Source organism: Athene cunicularia (assembly GCF_003259725.1).
Source record: "Athene cunicularia isolate RWA chromosome 7 unlocalized genomic scaffold, athCun1 chr7_part1, whole genome shotgun sequence".
Lineage (NCBI taxonomy): Eukaryota > Metazoa > Chordata > Aves > Strigiformes > Strigidae > Athene > Athene cunicularia.
The window spans coordinates 10,403,753-10,428,730 of record NW_020799107.1 but is presented as its reverse complement, the minus strand read 5'-3'; the positions used below and the strand labels follow the sequence as shown (position 1 = coordinate 10,428,730).

The following is a 24,978-nucleotide window of genomic DNA, read 5'->3' as shown; positions in this document are numbered from 1 at the left end:
GTCAGCCTGAGATAGAAACTTTGCAAGAAAATTTAAACTTAAACATACTTCACAAGCTTAAATGCAATTGCAAGCAAGACCTTTCTATAGCAGGTGCTGGACAAGCTTCAGTAAATAATAGGGCTGTCTACTTTATCAAGTTGCTTGGGGAGTAATCTCTCAAACTTTAGAGCAATGTCCTTACTGTCACTCCTAGAAATAAGTAAAAGAAATAAACTTACTTTCAAAGTTTCTTTCCCTCCACCCTGGGCAAAACACACAATTGGAATCTTCCCACCATAATTAGATTCTGTGAAACATGTCAAAAGAAAAAAAAAAGAAGGAAAAAGATTCAACTCATTAATGCAGTTTGAACAAATTATTTTTCCTGAGAATAACGAAAGAATTTCCAGGTAATTCATGTAAACACTTTGATACTAGTTTACTGTTGATTTTGCCAAATCTATTAACAGCTCTTCATGTTTTTAATGAAAACTCAGTTTTGCCTAACCTCTGCATAGCTGACTTCAGACAACCTTTTCCAACAGATCCTTTTTTCCTAACAATCATAATTTTTACTAGTTCCAAAGTCCCCAAAACATGATCTTATTGTATTCACCTACTGCTTTAAGCATTCTGAGTCTAGGTACAAGGTCCATAATGCAAGGTGAAAGATACAAAACCTCTGACTTGGCATTTTCAATTGTAAAGGAAAGCTAGGAATCCTGCAATTCTAGGAGCTAGTGTTTAAGAGATGTACCAAGTTTCATAGTGATTCTGGGTGCTTTGTCATGACTTCATGACTTCAACATAAAGCAAGTATGCTTCAGCTAAGGTACACAGTAAAATAAAACAAAACAAACTCTTTAACTAAGAATTTCCTATCAAGGCTTTTAACGTTTTTCCATTTTGGCAAAGAAGGAGCTGAAAGAGAAACTATTTAGAAGCAGGTTGCAGATGGATCAATAACCCTCACAAATTAATATTTTGGGAAAAGCTTAATTGCAGCTCCTGTGGAGTTGTGTTTCAGCTACCTGGAATTCAGTGCCAGGTGGGAAGGGTCAGCTTCCAGTAGGTACCCCAGCAGGAAGGGAAGGAAAGGCTGGATGGCTGAAAGGGATCATTTGCTGTGTCCCACAAAAGACTATTGTCACATAAACAAAAGAAGATGAAGGGAGGGGTATTGCTCTGAAGAGGGCTGGTTGTTCCTGAAAGTGCTCAAGATGCAATGCAGTTAATACATCCCTTCCAGCCCACCATCCAAGGGATGTTACCACTACTCTTTTGTTCCCAGAAAAATCACTGTGCATCAGCCCCAAAGCATGCAAGAACTAAGGAGAAGGAGTTCTGCAACCTACCTGGGATAACCCGCTCCGAAATGTACTTTTCTAACTGAGTTCGTACTTTTGCTTCTATTGTTGGATGCCCATGGGTGCCATTATCAACCAGTAAGAGATGGGTGTGATTATTATCCAGGCAATAGAGGGGGTCTCTCTTCAGATCATCCATTATGTAGTGGGCCAAGTAGTACCCCTAGAAGCATAAGCACAGCATCTGACAGAGATCCAAGGCCCAAGCATGCACAAGTCTTCAAGGACAAGCCAGTGACAGCTGAACCCCTACCCACCAACTGTTACTCATTAGTTAGCACTCAATTTCCTGACTCAAGACACTGCTCACTGGCAGTCCTAACAGCTGCAGAAGACTGTGAGAGAAACCCCATACAAGAGCACAGCATAAATATTGGCAGAGGAAGTTTTTCTTTACAAGAGTTTTCTGACTTGCCATGATCCTCTCATAACTTCACCTCAGTCAATGGAACAGTGGAAGTTATTTGCAACAGTTTAGTCCTTTCAGAGATCCTGTTAAGCAATTCATGCTTCCTTCATCCACCAGAAACATTAAGTCTGCAGCAAAATTACTTTCAACAACTCACAGAATTTTTTAGGCTGGAAGAGATCTCTTGAGATCACCCAGTTCAACTCTCAAAACTTCTTAGAACCCTCACTAAACTAAACTGCTTTTATTTATTTAGAAGGATGGTTTTTAGACATGTTCTATAATGTCTAGTGGACAAGAGACAAGGGGAGCTATGCCAGTGTATCTGACAGATAGGATGAGCAAGATCCTTAACAGCAGCAGCAGGTACATGTCTTAGCTCATGGGAATCCCCAGAATGGGCTAATGTGTAGGGATTTTGCAGCAGCTATTCCCTAATGCTCTGCCAGACATGAAAGTACAGCAGCTGAACTTCCACGCAGACATGATAAGCCTACAGCTGAAATCCTCCCCACCACACCTGATGTATACAACAATCTTGAACACAAGAACTCTTTCATTTCCTCCAGTTCCGGGAAGAGCACCTGATGTTTTATCTCACTGCTGTGAATGTTGAAGAAAAGCTGGCCCTGGGTTTAATTGTTCTACACCAACACTGCACTGGAAAGCATTCTGCTGAGGTCTACTTTGCCAGACACACAAGTAGAGCTTGACTGACCACTCAACTCAACCACCATATGGCTGATAGCCTCAGCCTACCATTGCCAACAGCAGCGGTCAGTCAGGCACATAATCTGTATAACTGGCAGTTGAGCCTCCTCTTCATTTCCCCATCAACCCATACGTGTTTCTTACGTCATTATCACCACTGCGAATCAGACTTTCTCGGTTAGAAATCATGCCCCAGGCTGCTATGCCAATAGCCACCACATTCTCCTCTGAGCTCCGACTGATGGTGTTGTCTCTGACCACTTCCCCGATGTACTTCATCAGCCCGTAATGTGTGCCTCCGGTGAAAATCCAGGCTCCTGGAGACAACAGACAATGATCTGGGGGAATGCAGTAGAATACCCACCCTCCTAATTGATTACCTTTAAGACACTAAAACCCAGTCCCCTCTCAAGACCTTACCTCAGAAGAGGCATTTTTCTTCAAACACAGAAGGCATGCTACACACCTTACATTATCATGGGCATCTGATGACTAGTTCTCAACTCTGTTACTTCCAAACTGTTATGTCACATTTTCCCCAAGTTCCACACAGAAACACACCAAATGCTCTACTTCCCTGCTGACCCTTTAAACTGCTACCTCTCTAACAGTATTATGCAGCAATAAAATAATACAGACACATACACAGGTCTTTACCTTTGGACTGGGCAATGTAAATCAGCCTGCTGAATATCTTGCGCATTCTGGGCTTGAGTGCAAAGTTCTTTGCACCCCCAGTGACAGAGATGACAAGGTTAGGAGTTTTCAGGTGCCAGTGCTGGGTCATCAGGTCATAGAGCGTTTCAGAGTCTGTATCGCATGACAAACGGATGTACTTGGGTGAGAAAAAATAAGAAAACAAATATAGCAAGAGATAAATTGTGATAGCTGGGAACAGTCCAGGAATTGCATTTTCTTCTGTAATGTACAGTCTTATTCCAACAGCCAGCAGACAAAAGGTGATTATGAAGTCTTAGTTTCTTTTTCTAAAGCATCTTTATCTTCCCCCTAAACCAGGCACTCAACCCACCTTCCACTAGAGGAAGGACAAGAGCACTGACCTTGGGATTCAGCTGAACACTGGAACAATAAGTTTATGGTATAACAATTTTAATTGTAACAATGGTATTCATAGCTTAGATTATGGATTAGTGGTAGCATGGTTATAAGTGAACTAATAATAATTATGGTTGTATTTTTATTACACTATTAAAGCCTTAATTTAATGAATTATAAATTCCAGGCTCCATGTGCATGGTATACCTATCTTAACATACACCCATAAAAGCATTTTAAGAATAATGCATAACAAGTTTATCAAATACGTAGTAAAGCTTGAACACTATATGAGGATGCCAAAAAGTACACTAGATAGATAATCTGGCTTCAGATGGACCCACTATGTCTTCATTTATGTAAAAGGCTCTCTGGGTTTTTCTTGCTATGCTGTTCAAGAGCTCCTTGGCAATTTCATCACTGTTAGTAGTTTAGTGTGATGAAGTTTTGGAAGATAGTCATGGCTATACAACCCATACCAGGGGATGAAATGGAATAACTTGGACCTGAATCACAAAGGATTGCCTAGTATCTGCAGGAAAGCAAAACGAAGGGATTAGTTTTGAGGAAGAAACACCCATATCTTGAGGGGCATTTAACTTGAATGAAAGAACATATTCATCTGTTCCAGGACAGGTTCCCAGGAGTAAGTTATTGCATCTGGCTCAGAACAGCACATCACAGAGGAAGTCTAGCAGGCTCCAGCTGCCACACAGGAGAGCTAAGAGACTCTCACAGCTCCTGCTCTAAGAAGCATCAGCCACACGAAGCCTTGGGTGTTTTTCAGGAGAGGGTCTCCCATAGGAGAGGGGGAGCCTGCCAGAAAAATTAACTGCTCTGCAGAGCCAGTAAGCCATCCTCACAGCAAATCTTGTTAGCTCTGTAGTTAGAAGGCAGTTCTCTTAAACCCTGCTGATACATGAAGCACCTTGTGTCTGTATGACTACCGTTGTTCCTTCCATCAACAGTTAGGTTTTCCAGTTGAATGATTTGTTTTCATATATATGAATTGTTTTCAACCATATAAAGCAAATACAAAATAAAAGATGCTGAAGCTGAATTGCCTTATGCTTATGTCGTTCTCTCATACATCATAACGGTGTATAATTGCAAACACACTTCAGTTACACTTAAGTTTCATTCCACGTGACAGCACCCATACATCTGGCACTTGCCACCTCGGCAAGGCTCTACTGAAGCGAGCGAACCCTTCGGTTCAGCCGCTTTCTTTCTCCGAGGTACAACGGTGCCATCTCCTGGTACAGCAGGCTGGTGCACCCCAACCATGACCGATCCAACCCTCAAAACGCAGGCGATGCCAAGTGTTTCAGCAGCTGAACTCAGAAAGGTATTAAGATAAGCATTTTTCAGATTGATGGCTACCAGAACATAAAATACAGAAACTGCAGTGTTCTTGGATGTTACAGGATCTGAGCAACACTGCAGAAAAAAAGACTGTGCAAGCAGGACTTAGGAAGTGTAGACATTTTATTGGTCTGTTCACATCTAATATTTATGCCCAGAACTTTTCAGAACTCATCTGTCCTAAAAAGTACAAGGTAGGGTATAAAACTTCCCATCCCTCACTGATAATAGTCAGCAATTCTTAGGTTACCTTGGGTTTGAAGTCCTCCCCACTGATCAAGAGAAAATATTTTGCAATGTTTAAGACCAGCAGGTGCCTTGCAGTATAGGAAGTGAGAATGTGGAATAGAGGTATAACTCCAGCCAACGTGCTGATGGGAAGGATTAGGAGATTTATATGCAGTTTTTGAACAAAGTATGCTCTGAAATATGCACAGTGCCCTTGAGAGTCCTTATGAAACGACTATGAGCACACAAATTGATTTCCAAGGTTGAAAGGGGGACACAACCTAAGGAAAGAACATTTAAGCTTTGAGGACTCAGAAATGCTGCAACAGAATGAAACACTTCTTTCAGCAAAGGTACACAGCAGCTTACAACACAGTAGCGTGAAGCTAAAATAAGCATAACAAAAAATATGTGAAGTACTTGGATCTCTTTAAGCGTGATCCAAAACCTTCAGCCTTATTTCCCACCAAAATGCCTCGTTTCTGCTGCTTTGCATAAAACAAACCCAATTAATTTACATAGCACACTCTGATTTTCCTCATTTATTTTGATTGTCTCAAGCAAGCTGCACTGGCGGTAAATATCAGTCATTTAGAAGAGGCAGATGAGCTCAGCTATATGCGACGCCTCACACAGTATCAGTATAAATCATCAGAAACTGCAACACCAGCTATTTCCTTCCTTCCACCTCTCTACTGTCCCCACACCAAGGAAAAACACAGACAAAAAACCAAAAACCAAACAGAATAAACCTCTGAAGTTCCACTGATATCTTAAATCCTCATTAAATTTACTGTCATTGTAAAATTTCCACCCTGAGAAATATTCAATCTCTTATGGGCCTGAGCATGTTGGTCTATGTGGATATGCTTTGAACCAAGAGTTTCAGCTAGAAAACTCCAGAGAGCCCTTACAAACAAGTTTATTCTGTGACAGTGTGGGATACACAAACCCCATTCCCACATCTCACAACGTCCTTCAGCATGTCCAGTCCAAGATACAACTGTGTGGAAAGGAGCATGGTACGTCTGCAGACTGCAATGATCTGCACAGAGGACAGGGAGGAAGGAAGGGACCATAGGTCAGCAAGCTCTGTAGGCAGACATTGAATGAAATGACATGCAATTTTAAAGCTGTTACAAAAAATGAGTGATGATTTTACGGAGTTGCACCCACACATGTGCAGCTTCGGTTGTGCATCTCTACAGACCTGAAAATCCCTATGGTTATGATCTCATGGATCCTGCTGCACCTTCAAAGGCAAAGCATGTTACACATGTTCCTGTCCCATGAGCTGCACTGGTGCATGCCCGCACACCATTTTCTTTCTAAAGCATAAGTTAGTCCACACTGGAAATGTGCGATGTTCTAAAAGACAGCCTTGTCTTGGCATTAAAGTCAGACAGTCAGAAACAAAGCATCTTTATAAGGAGCTTGATCATTCAGATACTTAAACTTATTATGGTGGGTTCCCTGCTAAAGAGAGGTAAAAGGGTTGCTCTGCCACACCATGACATTTCTGTATAGATGGGGACCACAAAATGGCCACTATAACTGCACACTGATATAGTCAGGGTACAGAGTCCCAGTGATGGACATCACAGATCTAGTTTAAAACAGTGGGATCAAGTGCATCCTCAGCAAGTTCTCCAACAACACCAAGCTGTGTGGTGCGGCCGACACGCTGGAGGGAAGGGATGTGCCATCCAGAGGGACATGGACAGGCTGGAGAGGTGGGATCGTGTGAACCTCATGGAGTTCAGTAAGGCCAAGTACAAGGTCCTGCCCATGGGTTGGGCAGCCCCAAGCACAAATACAGGCTGGGCGAGGAGTGGATTGAGAGCAGCCCCAAGGAGAAGGTACTGGTGAATGAAAAGCTGGGCATGAGCCAGCAGAGTGCACTCACAGCCCAGAAAGCCAACCGTGCCCTGGGCTGCATCCAGAGCAGTGTGGTCAGCAGGGAGAGGGAGGGGATTCTCCCACTCTACTCCACTCTCATGAGAACCCCCCTGCAGTGCTGTGTTCAGCTCTGGGGGCACCAACATCAGAGAGACATGGACCTGCTTGAGCAAGGCCAGAGGAGGCCATGAAGATGATCAGGGGCTGGAAAACCTCCCCTGTGAGGACAGGCTGAGAGAGTTGGGGATGTTCAGCTGGAGAAGAGAAGGCTCCAGGGAGACCTCATAGTGGCCTTCCAGTACTGAAAGGGGATACAGGAAAGATGGGGAGGGACTTTTGATCAGGGGGTGTAGGGACAGAACAAGGGGTAACAGGTTTTAAACTGAACGGGGAGATTTGGATTAGACATAAGGAAGAAATTCTTCTTTGTGAGGGTGGTGAAACACTGGCACAGAGAAACTGTGGCTGCCCCCTCCCTGGAAGGGTTCAAGGCCAGGTTGGACGAGGCTCTGAGCAACCTGGTCTAGTGGAAGGTGTCTCTGCCCATGGCAGGGGGGTGGAACTAGATGATCTTTAAGGTCCCTTCTGACCTAAACTATTCTGTGATTCTATGAAAATTATTTCCTCCTAGTCCAAGACCTTTCGAATGGTAGTACAGGCTAATTACAGTAAAACTAGCTACATGAAAAAAAAAGTAATAATTGAGCATCACCCTCCTTCACCCATTCTTCTGTGAGCCTGGAATCAGATAACCTCTTGTCACTCCCATTGTCAGCCTATGAAATAAATAGCATGGAAGAAAGTGTTCTCTGTTACCTATTTTCAGAGCTTGACAAACCAGGATGTCTCCTTTATAGCTTAACTCCTTCCATTCCCATTAGAATAAAATTGACTTTAGCTTCAGCTACCCTGCATTTCAGGGGCTTCCAGTGGCAGGATTCAGGACTCTGAATACAGTGCACCCAACAGGGGCCTGACATATAGTCTTAACACAGTCACTTACCTTCCCTCTTTTCCCCATGTTTTCAAAGTGAATGTCCCCAAAAGCATCAGTAGGAAGTTCCTTAGTGTGCTTCTTGTAGTTCCATTTTTCACTGCTGTTAATCTGAGTTCCCTCTATGTGTTGACTTTCAGGGTATCCGCATTTACATAAGTTACCCCTGAAAGAAGAATGAATATACATGAAACCCCAGAGGTATCACCCTAGGCACAAAAAAGGAAGCTCTGATATTGAGAAAGTTTTCACAGCTGACAACACCTGCAAAACTTCTGCTCAATCAGGGCATTTCCAAGAATTGTTATTCTGCAGCAAATCTGGAGTTGTAGAATACAGGCTGACTGCAGTAGCAGCCACATCAAATGCAGTCTGGGAGCAGGGTTGTACCAACACAACAAACCAAGCAGCAGGTGGAGCTACGGAACCACTTGCACATAGGACTCCACTTAGATTTGCTATATAACAAATTAATAGCTAAGAGGAAGCAACTCTCAGCTGAGACCAGCACCTAATCATGCTTCTCCTCCCTATAATCTGCTCTTGTCTAGCACTGGGCAATGAAGTGGAGTACATATCAGGAACCACTCTGTGCTGAGAGATGAGCTGACACTTCTGGATGGGCCTTACCTATGCGACCTCTTTCATTATTACAAACCAAGTTAGGTTGCACAGAATCGCACAGAATCGTCTAGGTTGGAAAAGACCTTGAAGATCATCCAGTCCAACCATTAACCTAACACTGACAGTTCCCAACTACACCATATCCCTAAACTATATGTTGACTCTACTCTTGAATACCTCCAGGGATGGGGACTCCCTTCCTGCCCAACAACCCCTTCTGGAAAGAAATGCTTCCTAATACCCTGTCTAAACCTTCCCTGATGCATGTTGAGACCATTCCCGCTTGTCCTATCGCTTATTACTTGGTTCAAGGGATACCCCCAGCTCTCTGCACCCTCCTTTCAGGTAGCTGTAGAGGGCCATGAGGTCTCCCCTCAGCCTCCTCTTCTCCAGACTAAACCCCCCCCAGTTCCCTCAGCCACTCCCGGTACGACCTGTGCTCCAGACCCTGCACCAGCTCCGTTGCCCTTCTCTGGACACACTCAAGTCATTCCATGGGCTTTTTGTAGTGAGGGACCTGTCACCAGCAGCTTAATTCGAAACCCTAACCACTGTGCACAGAAATTAAGAAAATGAACCAGAACTTGGTATCAGACACCACCAGAAGTGACCTCATCTGCTGCTGATGCATACAAATGGTTTCTTTCCCTTTTTGTGCTCTCAATCAGATATGAAGAGTTCATGAAGACAAATACTAAGTGTAATCATTTTCCATGCAGTTCCAGGGCCTAACTGGTGTCTAAGCATACCCAAGACATTCACCTCCAGAGGGGTGGATGTCTGGTCTTTGATCAGATTTTGCAGTTCATTTGCTGTGTTCCTAGCACATTTTCTCACCCACCCATCCCTGTCTACTGTACAGCATGGTGTGCAGTCACTACCAATACCCTCCTCACCAACACTGAAACTGTATCACAGGAGGAAAAATCTGCACTTTGGACTAGTTGGGAAAGTGAAGAGAACTCTCTTCCTAAGAAAAATTCCAGCACAATCCTATATCTCTGCTTCCTCAGTGGGCATAGGGAAGGGGTCATTGCTTATGAAAGAAAGGATTGACTGAGAGCTGCAGTCAGCCAAGTGCAGTAAGCAACATCAACAGCAGTAGGAGGGAGCAAGGGTGGCCCCTACACTCTTAAATTAACAAGCAACATGAGGTAAACACTTCCCCAGTGTGGTTACAAAAAAGTAGGCGGGGAGGAAAAGCAAGAGGAACAATGCTATTAACAGCACTGTGCAATATGGCAATATGGGGGGGGGGAAATGCACTGGCCCAAAAGGATTAAGATGAGAACATTAATTTGTGTCCTCACAGAGGCCTTTATATTTAGGTTACAGACTGCAAACATGAGATTGAGTAATTGTGAAGATTGCTGTCAAGGTAAGTCACAACATGACTTGAAAGAGGAGAAAATTTATGGTTTCTTCTACTCGGCTGTAACTTGCAAATAAAACAAGCCTACCTTAAAAATAGATAAGTATCGAGTATGACTTGCAATCCTTTCCCAGTGGGCTTGTAGGAAGAGAAGCTCTCCCATCCTTTGCTGGTCCTTTGCCAGACATCCCATTTTAGATGCCAGAAGAGGACCCTAAGTCAGACTTTCTGAAATGAGACTAATTTCCCTCCCTCTCCAAGGCATTTTTTCTCACAGCTTCAGAGAAGAATGGGATTACTGAGAGACCTCAGAGCTCTGTCTTAAGACATTTGCAGCTTCATTAGTTTGATCCCTTTTCTCCTAAGATTACAAAGAAACACCCAAAAAACCGAAAGCAATGCTATGGCCCTCAAACTTGCGTTGCATAGATCCTTGTGCCTCCAAACAGAGCAAGTATAATATGTCTTAAGAGAGTATCAGTCTGAGCAAAACCTAGTGACTCTGTGTTGTAAAAGCTTGTGCATGGAATTTGTGATTTGGGTTTAAAAGGAAAATTTCAATTATGCAAACCTCTAATACATTGTTATACACCAATACCAGTGCTGGTACTGCATCCCAAACCTATATAGTGCCACGATTATGCTTCAGGTAGGGAATTTGATATTAAAGCCCTTTAACAGAGCTGCTGGAAGGCGTGCTGACAGAGTTAGCATGAAGGTCACGCCCCTAGTTTTGCATCAAGTTACTTTACTTATGGAGTAATTAAAAATGATATATTTACAGCTTTTATACGAACTCCTGACAGCCTAGTGCAGTGGTCTCCAAAGTGGGGGGTACATTATATAAGCTTAAAAAAAATTTAAAATAGTGGTTGATTCATCTTTATCTCATCCTTTTTTAATTGTTTTTTTGGTGTAAATTTTAGAATTACTACAGGAGTAGATGTATATAGACAAATATATATTTGGGGTATGCTCAAAAATCTTTTACTGATGGGGTGTGCAATCAAAATAGTTTGGAGAGCACTGGTCTAGAGCTAGGAGAAGCACTTCAGGATGTCTGTCCAAACACCAAACTTCCAGTATTTTTGACCACAACTGCAGAACACTCCAGGCATACACACAAGCCAAACAAACAGTGACAACGAAGGGAATTGTACAAATGAGACTGAGGTGAGCTTCCACTGCTAGATTCAGACTCTTAACAAAAACCCAAAATATTTGTGCCCTACCCAAACCCTGTCACATGGCTTAGCAGAAATACCCTCAGCTCCCAGCCCCCCACACCTATAAAACAAGAGAAAAATGTCTGCTTACATTGACTTGGTGTCTTTTGTAAAAAAGACACATTCTCGCTTCTTAAAGTTTTCTTGGATGAAGTTGACCAAATCCTTGAAAATAATTTTGAAAAAAAAAAAGTTTACTCCTGGTAACTCATAGAAGAAACCTCAGAAATAGTCAGCATAGTTTAAACACAGAAAACTAGTACAAATACACAAGTCTCCTTTCTCAAAGCGGATGGTGAAGGGCAACTAGAAAGCACTGATGGGAGTTGACAGGACACAAAAAGACTACTAAAAATCAAAACCAGGTATTCAAAAGACCATGTGATATCAATATTTTCTTATCTATCAAGCACAATATATACTATAGACGCAAAACGTATGGCTTTTCCCTCAAAAAAAAAAAAAAAAAAAAAAAAATGAAATCTTGGAAAAGCAAAACAAATTGATGCCCTAAGAGTTGCTGGATAGTGTACTTTAATTCCAGCTTTTAATCCGAAAGACCCACATAGAAAATGTCTTACTTTTACGTGCGGACTATAGAGCATTTCCATTTGCATGCCTTGCCCTGTTTCCTAGAAACTTACAGCACTGACAAGTGTCTTTCAAAAAGTGGTTAAGTGGTCTAGATACTGCTTAAGACTATGGCAAACACTGTTTCTTCATAAATATTAAAAAAAAAAAAGAAAAGAAAAAAAGAAAAAAACACCTTAACGTCCTCTTGGGTAGGGGCTATTTTAATTCAACACAAAAAGACCCCAGCAGGAGACATGAACAACTTAGTCATGCTTTATGTGAGCTCAGTGGAATGCAAAGTCTCTCCAGCTCCTTTAACCATTAACTCTCACATTAACCTTGAAACTCCACAAACCAGGGGAACTTTACCAATTTGGGAAATTCATTCCTAATCTGCTTCTGCAAGACAGGAAAGTAAAAACAAAAAATAAATGTCACTTGCTGATAAAGGTTTTGCTTCTAAGCACAGCTTAGGTTTGCAAATCAAGATTTAGTTTGGGATAAAACGGGAAGACATACAACTACAGTTTAGAAAAATTCTGGTTAAACCGCAGTTAAAAGAAAATTATTCTAAGTAGAAAAGCATAAAAAGTATAATATCCAAAACAAAGAAAATGGAGAAGAACATAATTAGGCAGTAAAAGCCACCAAAAAAAAAAAAAAAAAAGAAAAAGGGAGGGGGAACCACTTGCTAAAGACCTAAGAGCTAGTCATTAGGCCTCTTGCAAGCCCATCAAAATCAAAAAATCTGCCAATCGCTGTGATCAGCAAAACATTGAGGCTTGAAAGGGATGTTTAATATAATTATATGTTGTCTGCCTTTGCCATCAAGTTGCTGAAGAGGTTGGGGTTCTTCTTTATAAAGACAGAGTGTCTTTAACTGAAAAGTGAAAAAGGATTTTAAACCAGAAGTGACTAAAACCATAGAATAAAGAGTTACAGGGAACAAAAGGAATGCAATACATCCGTAGATTTTCACCATGTCAACAAAGCACCACTACTGCTTGAAGGGCCACTGGCTAGGAAAACTTCTCCATAAAGGAAAAACTGACAAATCAATCGTCCTTCTCCTGACATGACCCAATTCCTAGCCACTGTGGCCCACCCCCAAGACAACCCCCAAGCTTACCAAGGATGTACCAGATACTCACAGCATCACTGCAGGACACGTCTATGCTGCGAGACATGCTGGAATAGAGGAGTCTGGAACTCTCAAAATTGCCATTTCTTCGGTGTCGCATGGTGCCCATAGAAACCTGAAAGAGCATGGTGTAGATGAAGGAGCAATGGTCATTTCTTTCACTAGATAAAAACCAGCAAGGACACTTAGCACCCTAGGAAAGCAAGGGAGGGGTTATTTGATTCCAGCATAAAGCATTAGGAAGTATATTGATTCCTAAAATGTGAAACTAGCATCCAGATAAAATATTTTCTCTTACTTCATACCACAAAGAGACTTTCCTCTTTCTTTCCCCACTCCAAAAAAGAACTCCAACCCAACATGCTTTGAGAAAGGAACATACCTTGTATGCCATCCCATTCAATTCTTTGCCATATCTTAAGTCTCTTTCCCTGCCCTACTTTCGTGGTCATGTGCAGGACTTGTGCTATTCAGCATTTATATATAAAATGAGCAGTCCCTAATCCAGGGTATTTACAAATTAAGGGAGATGTTAAGAAGAAACATTTTTGATTGCAGAGAAAATGAACTGCAGTGTAAAAAGAAGTTGGTCTGGCAGCACGTCAGAAGCTTAGAGTAGATGCAGCACCTGAGCACTGATCCCTCAGGTCTCTGTCCACTTCTGTATCAAGGAGAGTCAACATGTGCAATCTGAAGAGTGAGTGGATTTAAAGTGTGTTTGATTCCAAAGTTCACAAGTTACCCTTGGAAGCAGACACACCTCCCTGTCTTTGAAGGAGCATTACTTCATTTGCACCAAAGCACAGAACAGAATTTTATTTGTGCTAACAGAAACCAATTCCCTTTATGTTACTTTGCAAAATAATACTGGAAAAGGTGTTTTCCTGAAAGGAAGTCTGGCAGCCAGATAACATGGTGAGCTCGAATTCTAGTACTCCTTCCAACATCATTTTATTTCCTGCTTTTACCTCTCACTGTACACACTGGGCTGGCGTCTCAAGTGATACTGCAACTGTATGGCAAAAAGCATCCCTCCCAGACACCAGAACATGCATTGTCCAGCTCTGATGAAGCATCCCTGCATAAATACATGGTTTTTGAGATCCAAAAACTAGCAAGTGTGAAAACAGTTTACTTGGGGCACTCTTTATCACTGTTAAGTGATGAAAGAGCACAGAAAAAAACCCTATTCCTCCCACCCACCTTCTGTATGCAATAGGAATGATTTAAACCCAAGAAAAGGCAAAAGGCTGGAAAGTGCATTTCATCATGGCTGGATGGCCAAGCCCAAGGAGTGGTGGTGAATGGAGCTGAATCCAGCTGGCGGCTGGTCACGAGTGGCGTTTCCCCCAGGCTCAGTACTGAGACCACTCCTGTTTAACATCTTTATCAATGATCTAGACGAGAGGATCAAGTGGACCCTCAGTAAGTTTGCAGATGACACCAAGTTGGGTGGGAGTGTTGATCTGCTTGAGGGCAGGTAGGTTCTACAGAGGGATCTGGGCAGGCTGAGACCAGCTGTATGAGGTTGAACAAGGCTCAGTGCTGGGTCCTGCACTTGGGTCCCAACAACCCCTCTCAACACTGCAGACTTGGGGCAGAGTGGCTGGAAAGCTGCCTAGTGGAAAAGGACCTGGGGGTGTTGGTCAACAGCTGGCTGAACAGGAGCCAGCAGTGTGCCCAGATGGCCAAGAAGGCCAATGGCATCCTGGCTCGTATCAGAAATAGTGTGGCCAGCAGGGACAGGGAAGCGATTTTACCCTTGTATTCAGCACTGGTGAGGCTGCCCCTCAATGACTGTGTTCAGTTTTGGGCCCCTCACTACAAGACAGACACTGAGAAGGGCAACAGAGCTGGTGCAGGGTCTGGAGCACAGGTCTGATGGGAGCAGCTGAAGGAATTGGGGGGATTTAGTCTGGAGGAGGCTGAGGGGAGACCTCATCACCCTTTACAACTACCTGAAAGAAGGTCCCTTCTCCCAAGTAACAAGCAATAGGACAAGAAGAAATGGCCTCAGTTTGCACCAGTGGAGGTTTTGTTTAGGTATTAGGAAAAAATGTCTTCACTGAAAGGGTTGTCATGCATTGGAACAGGCTGCCCAGGGAAGTGGTAGAGTCTCATCCCTAGAGGTATTTAGAAGACATGTAGATGTGGTGCTTAGGGACATGGCTTAGTGGTGGACTTGGGTTAACAGTTGGGATCAATGATCTTAAGGGTGTTTTCCAACCTAAATAATTCTATGATCCCATGGTTATATGATCTTTTTTTGACCAGATCTCCACCAGTGGTATCTGGGATTCTCAGCCCCAAGAAATAAAAACAAAAAAACCCCTTTCCTTCGAAACCCAATGGTGTATACTCTCTTCATGTCTCTTCATCTCCCATCACAATCTCTCCCTCAAATTTCATCTTTGAAACACCAAGCCAAAAGGGACTTCTCAAAACACATGCCATTGAGAGCTACAGTTGTGCTGGCCTAAGCCTTCCACATGGGAACTCTTTTCAGCTGCTGATAAGTATCAGGCTATACACACTTGCTCAAGGTTTCAGACAGACCAATTTATTTCTTCTTGCAGCACTACAGAAAGATGTCATGCTGTTTCTCAAGTAGAATCTGAAGAAGAAAATAGAACACACTCCTTTGAAGTTCATAATCTCCTTTACATTGATTACTCTAGTACTTCCCATCTTCAGAGCAAGGACAGAAGTCTGGCAAGCTTCTCACTAGATTCAGGAAAAGACTTTATAGCAAACTAACTAAAACAGCTCATAATAGCAAAACACTAGAACAAACTGACCTCTACTGAGGCCACCAGTCTGGTCATGCCCTGCTTCAGATCTCCAGAAGAGAAGCATGCTTTTATTTGCCCAGGAACTGCAAGGATCTGTGGAAGGAGAGAATGTATCTTCCTTTGAGGGTATCTGCTCAAGGGCCTTTTCAGTGCAAAAGGGGATAAGAAAAGGAGTAAGCCATAAACTAGAACATGTAGAGAGGAAAACCTGACTGACAGACAATAAGGGAAGGAGTGATGAGACCCAAACCTGGTCAACCACACTAATTGATAAGGGTATGTGGAACGTGGGAAAATTTATTCCAGCGAGGTTATCTTATAGGGCAGGCTTGTCAAATGAGATAACTAAGGAAAAGACAGAAGCTGTACACAAAACATAGAGGCTCAAACTTGGCACACAAGCATCGCGGAAACAAAAGACGAGAAAAAAATGCCTTGTCAGTCACAGTAATTGATGCGTTTAGCAGGAAACTTAATGTAAACCGGGACTTTGCAGCTGGTAAGAATGCAAACTTGAGGTCAAGAATGATGGAGGGGGGGCAGTGGAATCCTGCCAGCTGAGGAGGGGAAGGCAGACAGGGAGGAACAAAGGAGGAACAGGCAGAAAGGGGTATAAAAGGGGCCCTTTGCATGTGAAATGGGCCAGGGCTTGTCTGGTTGAGCCCTGTGCTTGATCACTGCAGTCTCTCCTATCTTCTTAATAAATTATTTCCTAACTATCTGGGCAGTGGTGCTGGGCAGACAGAGGGGCTGTGCTGGTGCTCAAAGGATCTGCAAATACGTGAACCCCCAGAGTGTCATGTGTGTCCTGCACTAGTGACCTCCTGTCTCCACTGGCCCAATGGGAAGGTCTCCATTAAAGGAATACGAAGCACTAGAAGCTTACCAAGAGCAGCCAAGCTACTATTTCTGCTCATTACTTTCCCAAGACCATTTCACAGCCACTGGAGCCTTCTGCTGGGCACCCATGAAGCAAGACCCAAGGAACGGCCTGTGAATCATTCAGGTACTTGGCTAGCCTCACTCGTTTGCTAACAGATGCAAGACCAAACACAGTGGTTCTGGCTTTATAGTCTGGGCAAACATAAGCTTGGCTTTACCTTCCCTAAGTATGCAGCCATCCATTGTCCACCTATAGGCCTGCCTGGCTTTTCACAAACCCTGCAAATGCCAAATCAGTCCAGGGTCCTACATGTAACAGCCCCCTTCCCTGTATGACCCTGACTTTGGAGCATATCAAGAGGTCCTGGTAAACAAGAATTCCACCAGCGAAGGACTGGTAGCTCTCACACTGCCTTTCCAAACAGGGCAAGCAAGCTACAGGACAACAGCTGACCTCAGTGTTGGGGTTATGACAGGTTTCACTCAGCACCCCAAACATTTTAGGATCCCTCCCCAGACAGGACACAAGCTTTGCACATTTTACCTATTGCAAGGATGGCTTTCAGGCATGAGCTAGAATCAGAGAAGCAGTTATCAAAGCTCTAGAACTAGTTCCTCTTTAGAAAGACACAGTGCCAGAGGAATTTAGATGGCTACAGCCACAAAGCAATCCTCCTGCCCTTCTGAAGTGCTAACTTTGGTAACAACCAAGATGATGGCTGAGAGAGCATCATGCCTAAAAATACCAGACTGTATAAAACAAAAAAACCCACACACACCCTCTACCATATCACTTCTTTAACAGAATAAGACTGGCAGCTGTGTATTGGGAGGCATATTTCCTAATAACCCAGAAAGCAATTTCATAAGATTGATGTTTGGTGTAAATATGTTTTTAAAGCTATTAATTCAGGACAAAAGTTCCACAGGGAGGAGGAATACATTTATTTATTTATTGACAGAGTTCTACTTTATTTGTTGATTTGTTTAATAAGTTAACATGAGAAAAGTGACTATGAACATAACTGTACAGAGAGAATATTAAAAGGAAACAAGGGCATTAAATTATTCATTCAAAACACAAAAGGATTTCAAGTTTGCCTCACTGCTTTTGTAAATAATTGATAAGAATAAACGTGCTGCAAACAAACTGAAAATAGTTAGCAAGACTGTAAAGGAACCCTGAAAATCCTGGAATTATTTTTAAATTTAAATTCTGAAGAGCTGCACTGATACCAGAATGCTCAGCTGATGTATGTGAGTGAATCTCATTAACCCCATGAATGTTAGAAATAACACAGCAATCATAAAAAGATGCGACACAGCTGCAGTCTACATAACAGGCACAGTTCATTTTCTATTGTATTTCCAACTCATTAAATAGATAGGAAGACATTTTTAAAGCACTGACTGGTGCATTAAAAAATAACTTTCTTGAACTAACACATTTTGAGAGTAATGACCATTAGATAAACACCAAAATAATCCTCTAAAGTATAAGACTATGACTTCCACAGTACTTGAAGGAGCATATTAAAAAAAAATCTTCAGTTTTGATGTGACTAAAAAAATAAAAAGTGACAAAATAACTAGTTCTAAAGAGACTTCAATAAACACTTTAAGAAAACTCGACTGCAACTGAAAAAGCAAGACCAGTTTCCATTCTCAGAAAGCTTTCAGATAAACATAAACACTGTTTATGTTAACACAATTCTAGCAACAGGCTTTATGTAAAAGCTCTCAAAAAGGAAAGGATGTTGCCAAACTTCAGATGCACAGCTACCTCAGTTTCAGCATATTAAAAGTATATACTCTTAAGTACAGAAAAATCAACGACTAATCACATACCACCGTGGAACACTTACCAAAGTCTCCAGAATATGCCCCAGCAAGCCTTCTGAAATCATTACTCAAAGAGGAAGGTTTTGATATACTTCAGCTTGCAAAGCCCCACCTTTTTCATCTGTGTCATGCTTTCCTTTTAAGGGAGGACACAGAGGAAGAGATAATGCACAGGAGAAAGTAACAGCAAGATTACTCACCAATTAATAATGAAGGCGGGCATAATTGCAGCAGGGCACAGGAACTATCAGTTGCAAGGTTATCTGTAAGAGAGAACAGCAATGCTTCTGTCCCACCTGCTGCCAATGTACTGCAGAAACTGGTAACAATACTGCAGCTAATTCATGCCATCAACAGCGCTATTAAAAAGCCAGGAGTATAAGAAAATGCTTGTGGGAATAAATAATTAGATTTTAATGTATTAGAAGATAATGAAATGGTTCTAAAATCAACACCTATTAATCTAATTTACTGCAAGGTTGTTGAAGCACTGGCGAGTACAAGAGGATTTTACAACAACTGATATTTTGACCCACAAAAATCTTACTCTCAGTTCCTTAACTTTTTGTTTGACCACTCATCAGTGTAAAGTTACCTGGCTTTCTTCTGACTTAAAACTATTCACTTTGTCAGAGTCATTTCTTTTGCTTCAATATTCATAGTGGAGAGCCAGATTGTTCCCAGTCCACTCTCCTTGCAGAAGGCAGAGCTCTCTGGTGTGCTGCTGGAGAACCTTCTACATGCTTTTAATCACCCATTTTGGACAGATGTCACCACCCCACCAGCTCAAACACTCACCCATGATCCTATTTTTACTTTGCACTGCAGTCAATGAGCATGCAAGGAGAAAATACATCGAGCTCTGGAGGGCAGAAGCTTCTAATCCATAAGCAATTCTAGAGCAGCAGAGGGAAAGAACAAAGCCATACTATTCAAAAGGCCCAAGACAAAACAAGTTATGTGTTGTAATTAAAGATCTGCTGTTGAAAACACAACCATTAAAAACAAGAGGAGGTGTTCTGAGTTTCTGTTGATGGTCAAAAGCTCACAGTGCTACTTCCTAGTAATCAGGGGTGTCTCTAAACTGTTCAATTTATATTCAATGTAAGTTTGAAGTGTCATCTCCGAGCATCCAGACTTAAGAACCTGGTGCCACACACTGGGCTCCCTCCACTTCCCTAGCTCCCAGCTTTTTTCCCCTTGGAAACCAAATGGAGGGAATGATGCACATAGGAACCTGTTCCCAGCATGCAGTCAGTAGGCTAGGACATATAAGTGGATAATCACCAAAAAAGCTCAGCAAAAATACTTCTGTAGCTTTTGCAAGGGCAGGAGTGAGAAGCCGCAGATGCACTTTTCTCTCCAGTCACGGTGAGACAGGTACTGCTACTCTGTAGGGTCCTGCAGCATGGGGAGGTTAATCAATTCTGACAAGTTATTCTGCCAAGAGGCACTGGCAGGAGAGGGAACAGAGCTGGATTTTACCAGCCTGCAGCCTGGCCTCAGAGCAACCTTTCTGTCTGTGATGGAGATAGCTTTATTTATCTCAAATCTCTTGTTACCTTGACATATACACATCTGCATTTGCATGAGTTTTCACTTAGGGACTTAACTTTACACTGCAGCATCTAACAGCTCTGTGTCTGCTTGACAATATGTACTGCACGCTAGTGATTAATGACTTAAGAACAGGCAGCTGCCATGTACTTCATTGCTCTTTCTTTCCTTCTCGGCTTGGTTATCCAGTTGGTTCAACTATTACATAAGTAGCAAATTGGCTGAAGAACCTTAGACAGTAAATGTTACTAGGATCACAAAATGATAACTACACAAAACTAAGTCTTAACTAAAGCCATAACACCTGTAATTTCATACACATCTCCCCACTTCCCCTGTCATTTCAGATCTATTATCACATGAAGCCTACCTTAAGCTGATAGTAAAAAGCAGTTAAGAGTTTAAACTACTGGAGGCTATTTCAGTTTGTAGTTTTGCTGTGCCAAACTGACACAAAAAGTTATTTCCTCACTCAACCTAGACCCAACAGTGTGGAATGCAAGTTCACCATCCATGAGAGAAATTTCCTAGAACAGCATACACCAGGGACCTTTTATTTAATCAGGAGGGACCACCGTCCTGTTGGCCTCTACCACATATGTGTTCAGCCCAAAGACGTAACTCATCCCAGTGATCCTGAAACATATCAAAGACTTGCAGCAAATCCTGAGGGGGAGCTAAACTGCTGCTGTACTATCATCCTATTTCAGAAGAACAGATTTTTCAGGGGCAGGCAGTAGCAGTATGGTCATGCATCAGCATTACTGAAGTACCAAAGATGAATCTTGATTCTGTTTTTTTATACCTGTAGTAAGGTCCTTAGTCACTACAGTGTGAAACCAGTCTGGCTGATAACTCTCAAGAAGAGAAACTAAGGAGTACATAATGGGAGCTCAACCATCCCTTAAAAAAGTAGCTGCAGAGTCGGGGAACAAACCCTCCTGCCTGGTCCTATTATGTATAGCAAACCTGGAGAGCAGACAGATTTTTGGAGCCACTCAAGTGTAACACATCCCCCCATACCTCAAGTAAGAAATTTGGCACCCCAAGCATAAGTCAGAGATGCTCTCTGAATGTGTCCGGAAGTTTTTAGTCTACTTGGGCAAAGATGATCAATATTTTCCAAAGACAAGAGCTCCTCCACCGGCAATAATTCACACTTCCCAGCATTCCTGCATTCTTGGTCTGAGAATACACATGCAAGTATTCCAGACCTACAGTAATTATACCAAATTATAGAAAATGCACTAATACTTACTGTATTCCAGCAAAATCAGGTCTGTTTCCACTGGAGAGACTTCAGTGAGAATTTACCAAACTGCACAGAATTTGCTGTCTTTCCTAATTCACAAAAAGTATATAACATCAGTTTTGGACTAAATAGAGGTGGGTATTTGTGAAGAACAGAAAAAATGTTACTATGGATCCTGGCCAAAGAGCTGTATGAGTTTCTATGTTCAGTGAAGTAAAAGCCCACATCTTCAGGATCATCATTCAGACCACCAGTGTTGTTACCTATGCAGGAATCAAAATACAAGCACTTGTATTACTGAGAAATGGAAGTTCACATAGATATGAAAACATTTTCTATTGTTCTGAGAGCAAAGACTGTACAGAATATGCACACGAATAAACCTTGCGATCCTTTAACAAAAAAAGTATAAAGCAAGAGAGCAAATTTAAGACAAATGGTGCCTGAAGAACTACAGGGATTTCTGAAGCCTGCAGCCTCCAATGAGCAGAAAGCCAGGTACTATAGGATTCATTTCAGTGGTTGGCAGTAAATCACTTTCTATCCCAGGACCTGTGAGAGCATAAGAGGGGCTTTTTACTGGTGAAGGCAGAATTGACAGTGCAGCTGTGAAGTTAACCAATATATTAATTTTCTTATAAAGTTGGCTTTGTGGGGTTTTTTTATTTGTTTGTTTATTTAACTAAGTCTCATTTCACCATAACTAGTGAAATTTTTAATGCTAAGGAAACTGTCATGGGCTGACAGCATTAAAATTACCACTACTGGCCATGAAATCCTTTTTTAGGAACAAGTTTGGTTTAGCTAAGCTTTGTGCCACACAGTATTAGCACACTGTTTAAAGGCAATGGCTTACTAGAGGTTTGTATATGGGGATTCACAGCATAGCCACCACAGAATTCAACGGCTGAAAGTATGCTTGGGCCATCTGTTCCCACCTGAAACACAGAGAAGAGACAAGCAAAAATACAGATGGGTTTTACAGCACTATCGAAGCATGATGGATCAAATCATCAAAAAGGTGAAATACTTATTCTGTTAAGTGTTAATTCCCTAGTCTAAATTTTCCCCATGGATCACCAGAAAGAACAAAATGCCAAATACTGTTGTAGAACTGCCAGAGTACTTACTAATTACAGAAGCTAAAACAAAGTGTTACATGGAGATTCACAAAGAACATTTCTATCACAGAAATCCCTCTGGACTTACTTTGCTTTGGCTGCGAGCTCTTAACACTGTTCCTGCTTCTGAGCAGGAAACAGACACTGATGCTGTTGCACACAGAAGTTCATTTACTGTGTATGACCTGCCTTTGTTACCACCTTTTATTGCTTGCTGTAGTGACCCACTTTTTTCCTTTTTATCCAAACTGCAGAAACTCACTTTGAGCAAAGGTAACAGCTTGTGTGGCTCCTTACCCTTTTTATGTTGTGATGTTGGATTCATCAACACTGGGGAGCATAAAAATGTTTCATCATGTTTCCAGCTTAGATACTGCATTTCTCAACAGAGTTAGAAGAAGAGGGGGAGAAAGCAATGAAAATTTTAAAATGTGAACTACGAGACAGCACTTCTCATCCTCAAAAGCACCTTGAACATAGCATGAGCACAACAAACCTAGGGAGAACTAAAGATAATTATCTGTCATTTCAACTCCATATGTTTTGTCTCTCTACCTCACCTGACTCCTTAAACACCCAGCTGTTCTCAGAAAAGGTGAGAACTTCCCTATTTGTTCTTTTACCACTTCCCAGCTCTGGCTAAGGAGGACATCTGAAGATGCTCCATGGATGGCAGGCCAATACTCTAGCAACAAGCACCCCACAAAAGCATTGAGATAGAGCAGAGGAAACTCTTCAAATCAAGCAAAAGGACAAGGATAGACTTCTTCCCCTGTCCCCCTCCCTCCTCCTTTTAGGAAAGAAAGGGAGAGCTGATTCCTGTTTCTCTGTTTGTGGACCACTGGCATGCACCTACCAGACACTACAATAAGTCTCTTTCAGATAATACAAGCAATTTGATGGCTTAACTTCTGGGTTATATTAAAGCTCAGTAAAATGAGGAGTCGCAGAACGTATTCTTCATTGCAAGAAAGGTCAGCAAAGCTATTCAAATTATAGCAGAGTCTTACCTGAATCATAGGTGTGATTAAGTGTCATTACAGTACAACTTTGGCAACAAAACCATAGCAGAGCTCCTTTGGGGTTTGGGTCTTTAAAAAATGTTGGAAAAGCCTAAAGAGCACTTCACAAAATCTCATAAAAGATACCCAGCTCCAGTGATTCTTACTAATTTTGAATGGAAAACCTTGTAGAATGGCACATTTCCACATGGCTGCTCAAGTCACAAGGATTTAATATTAATTATTGAAAGCAATTTTGTTATTTGTAGGCATTTGCCTTTCCAAGGGATGTAACAGAATACTCAAATCTACAATGACACATTAAATGGCACACTAAAGAGAACATAACCTACTGCAAAATGGCAGTATTTTGGCAATTACAGATATTTGAACTGTTCAAAAAGGGATTATTGACAAAGTCCAAATCTATTAGAAGCACTTCTTATTAGTCTTGAGTGTTCACCTAGTCTCACTTAAAGAGGACAGTCTCCTAGACAAAGATACAGAGACCTAGTGCTATGGGACCTTAAAGCTGGGTTACAACAGAGCAGAAAGCTGTGGTCCTACCCTCTCATTACCTATCCTGATGTTTCACAAGCATTTAAAATCCTTTTTAACAATTTAGATTCCTAAATGCAGACACTTGTATTTACTTCAAGCATGAGAGTGTATTGCATTTGGAGAACAATGGGTGAAATCATTCTGATATGCATGTTAGCCCAGAAAGCTTTAAAAGCGCATTTTGGTGTGAAATATTAATAGGTATGAACAGAACACTGTCAAATTCTTTCTGTAAAAGCCTTAAAAATAAAAGAAACCCACCAAAACTAATTATGTAGTTTTCAGCTTATGAATGTTCAGAGTGACTAGCAATTCTGCACCTCAGGCTTTTATGCACTTAATTTGATGGAAATGTTCTGAGAAAGTCTTCATCAAGCTTCAAAAATGAGGAGAGGGAAGAGGAGAGGAGAAGGGGGAGGGCAGAAGAGAGGAGAGAAGGGGGAGAGAGGAGAGAGTAGAGAGGAGCTTAGGACACTTTAGATCAGGGAAAAAACCCAACAAACCAACCCAAAACCAAGCAAGCCCCTCGCCTCAAGCACACTACTCAATTGAAGACTCACTCCCACCAGTTTCAATGAAGTAGGCTCACAAGCTTAGCTTTACTACCCTTATATGAGTTTCTCTGAATTTAACTAGGATCAAAATAAAAATGTGCATTAACCCCAAATAATCCGGGTGATGACTATCACAGGGAAGTCTACTCTACATTTACACAACAGTTCTTTAAGGTATGGACTCAGCAATGAATCTTTCAAAACTGAAAAAAAATTGAAAGTAGTAATAAATTCTCTTCTTATTTTCATCAAAAGTAAACTTAATCAAAACCTTCTTTAAAAGGAAGCACATGTACTTCAATAACAAAGTATATTTTAATATACTAAGAATATTTAAGAAAAATACCAAGTGAATTCATTTTTTTTAAGGATCATTGTAACGTTGTTGCAAGATTCATAAAATTATCTTTAGTAATAGCTGGTATCACTCACTGTTGCAATGTTCATAACAGAGACATGCTAAACATAT

General features: G+C 41.7%; 1 protein-coding gene across 3 annotated transcripts in view; it reads right to left on the bottom strand.

Annotated features, from left to right (window-relative positions):
• Positions 1-18,750, bottom strand: part of TRPM8 (transient receptor potential cation channel subfamily M member 8) — a 52,388-nt gene extending 33,638 nt beyond the window's left edge. The window contains exons 1-8 of one of the 3 annotated variants that reach the window (XM_026852992.1): positions 18,664-18,750; positions 12,958-13,062; positions 11,325-11,398; positions 8,021-8,177; positions 3,127-3,304; positions 2,614-2,786; positions 1,338-1,512; positions 222-289 (exon numbers count right to left, since the gene is read on the bottom strand). In XM_026852992.1, coding sequence (XP_026708793.1) covers positions 222-289; positions 1,338-1,512; positions 2,614-2,786; positions 3,127-3,304; positions 8,021-8,177; positions 11,325-11,398; positions 12,958-13,056 — 924 coding nt within the window. In that variant the 5' untranslated portion in view covers positions 13,057-13,062; positions 18,664-18,750. Of the gene's footprint in view, positions 1-221; positions 290-1,337; positions 1,513-2,613; positions 2,787-3,126; positions 3,305-8,020; positions 8,178-11,324; positions 11,399-12,957; positions 13,075-18,486; positions 18,529-18,663 lie in introns of those variants that run through there. The other 2 variants (XM_026852990.1, XM_026852991.1) reach the window with 2 other exon arrangements.
• Positions 18,751-24,978: the final 6,228 nt, after the last annotated feature.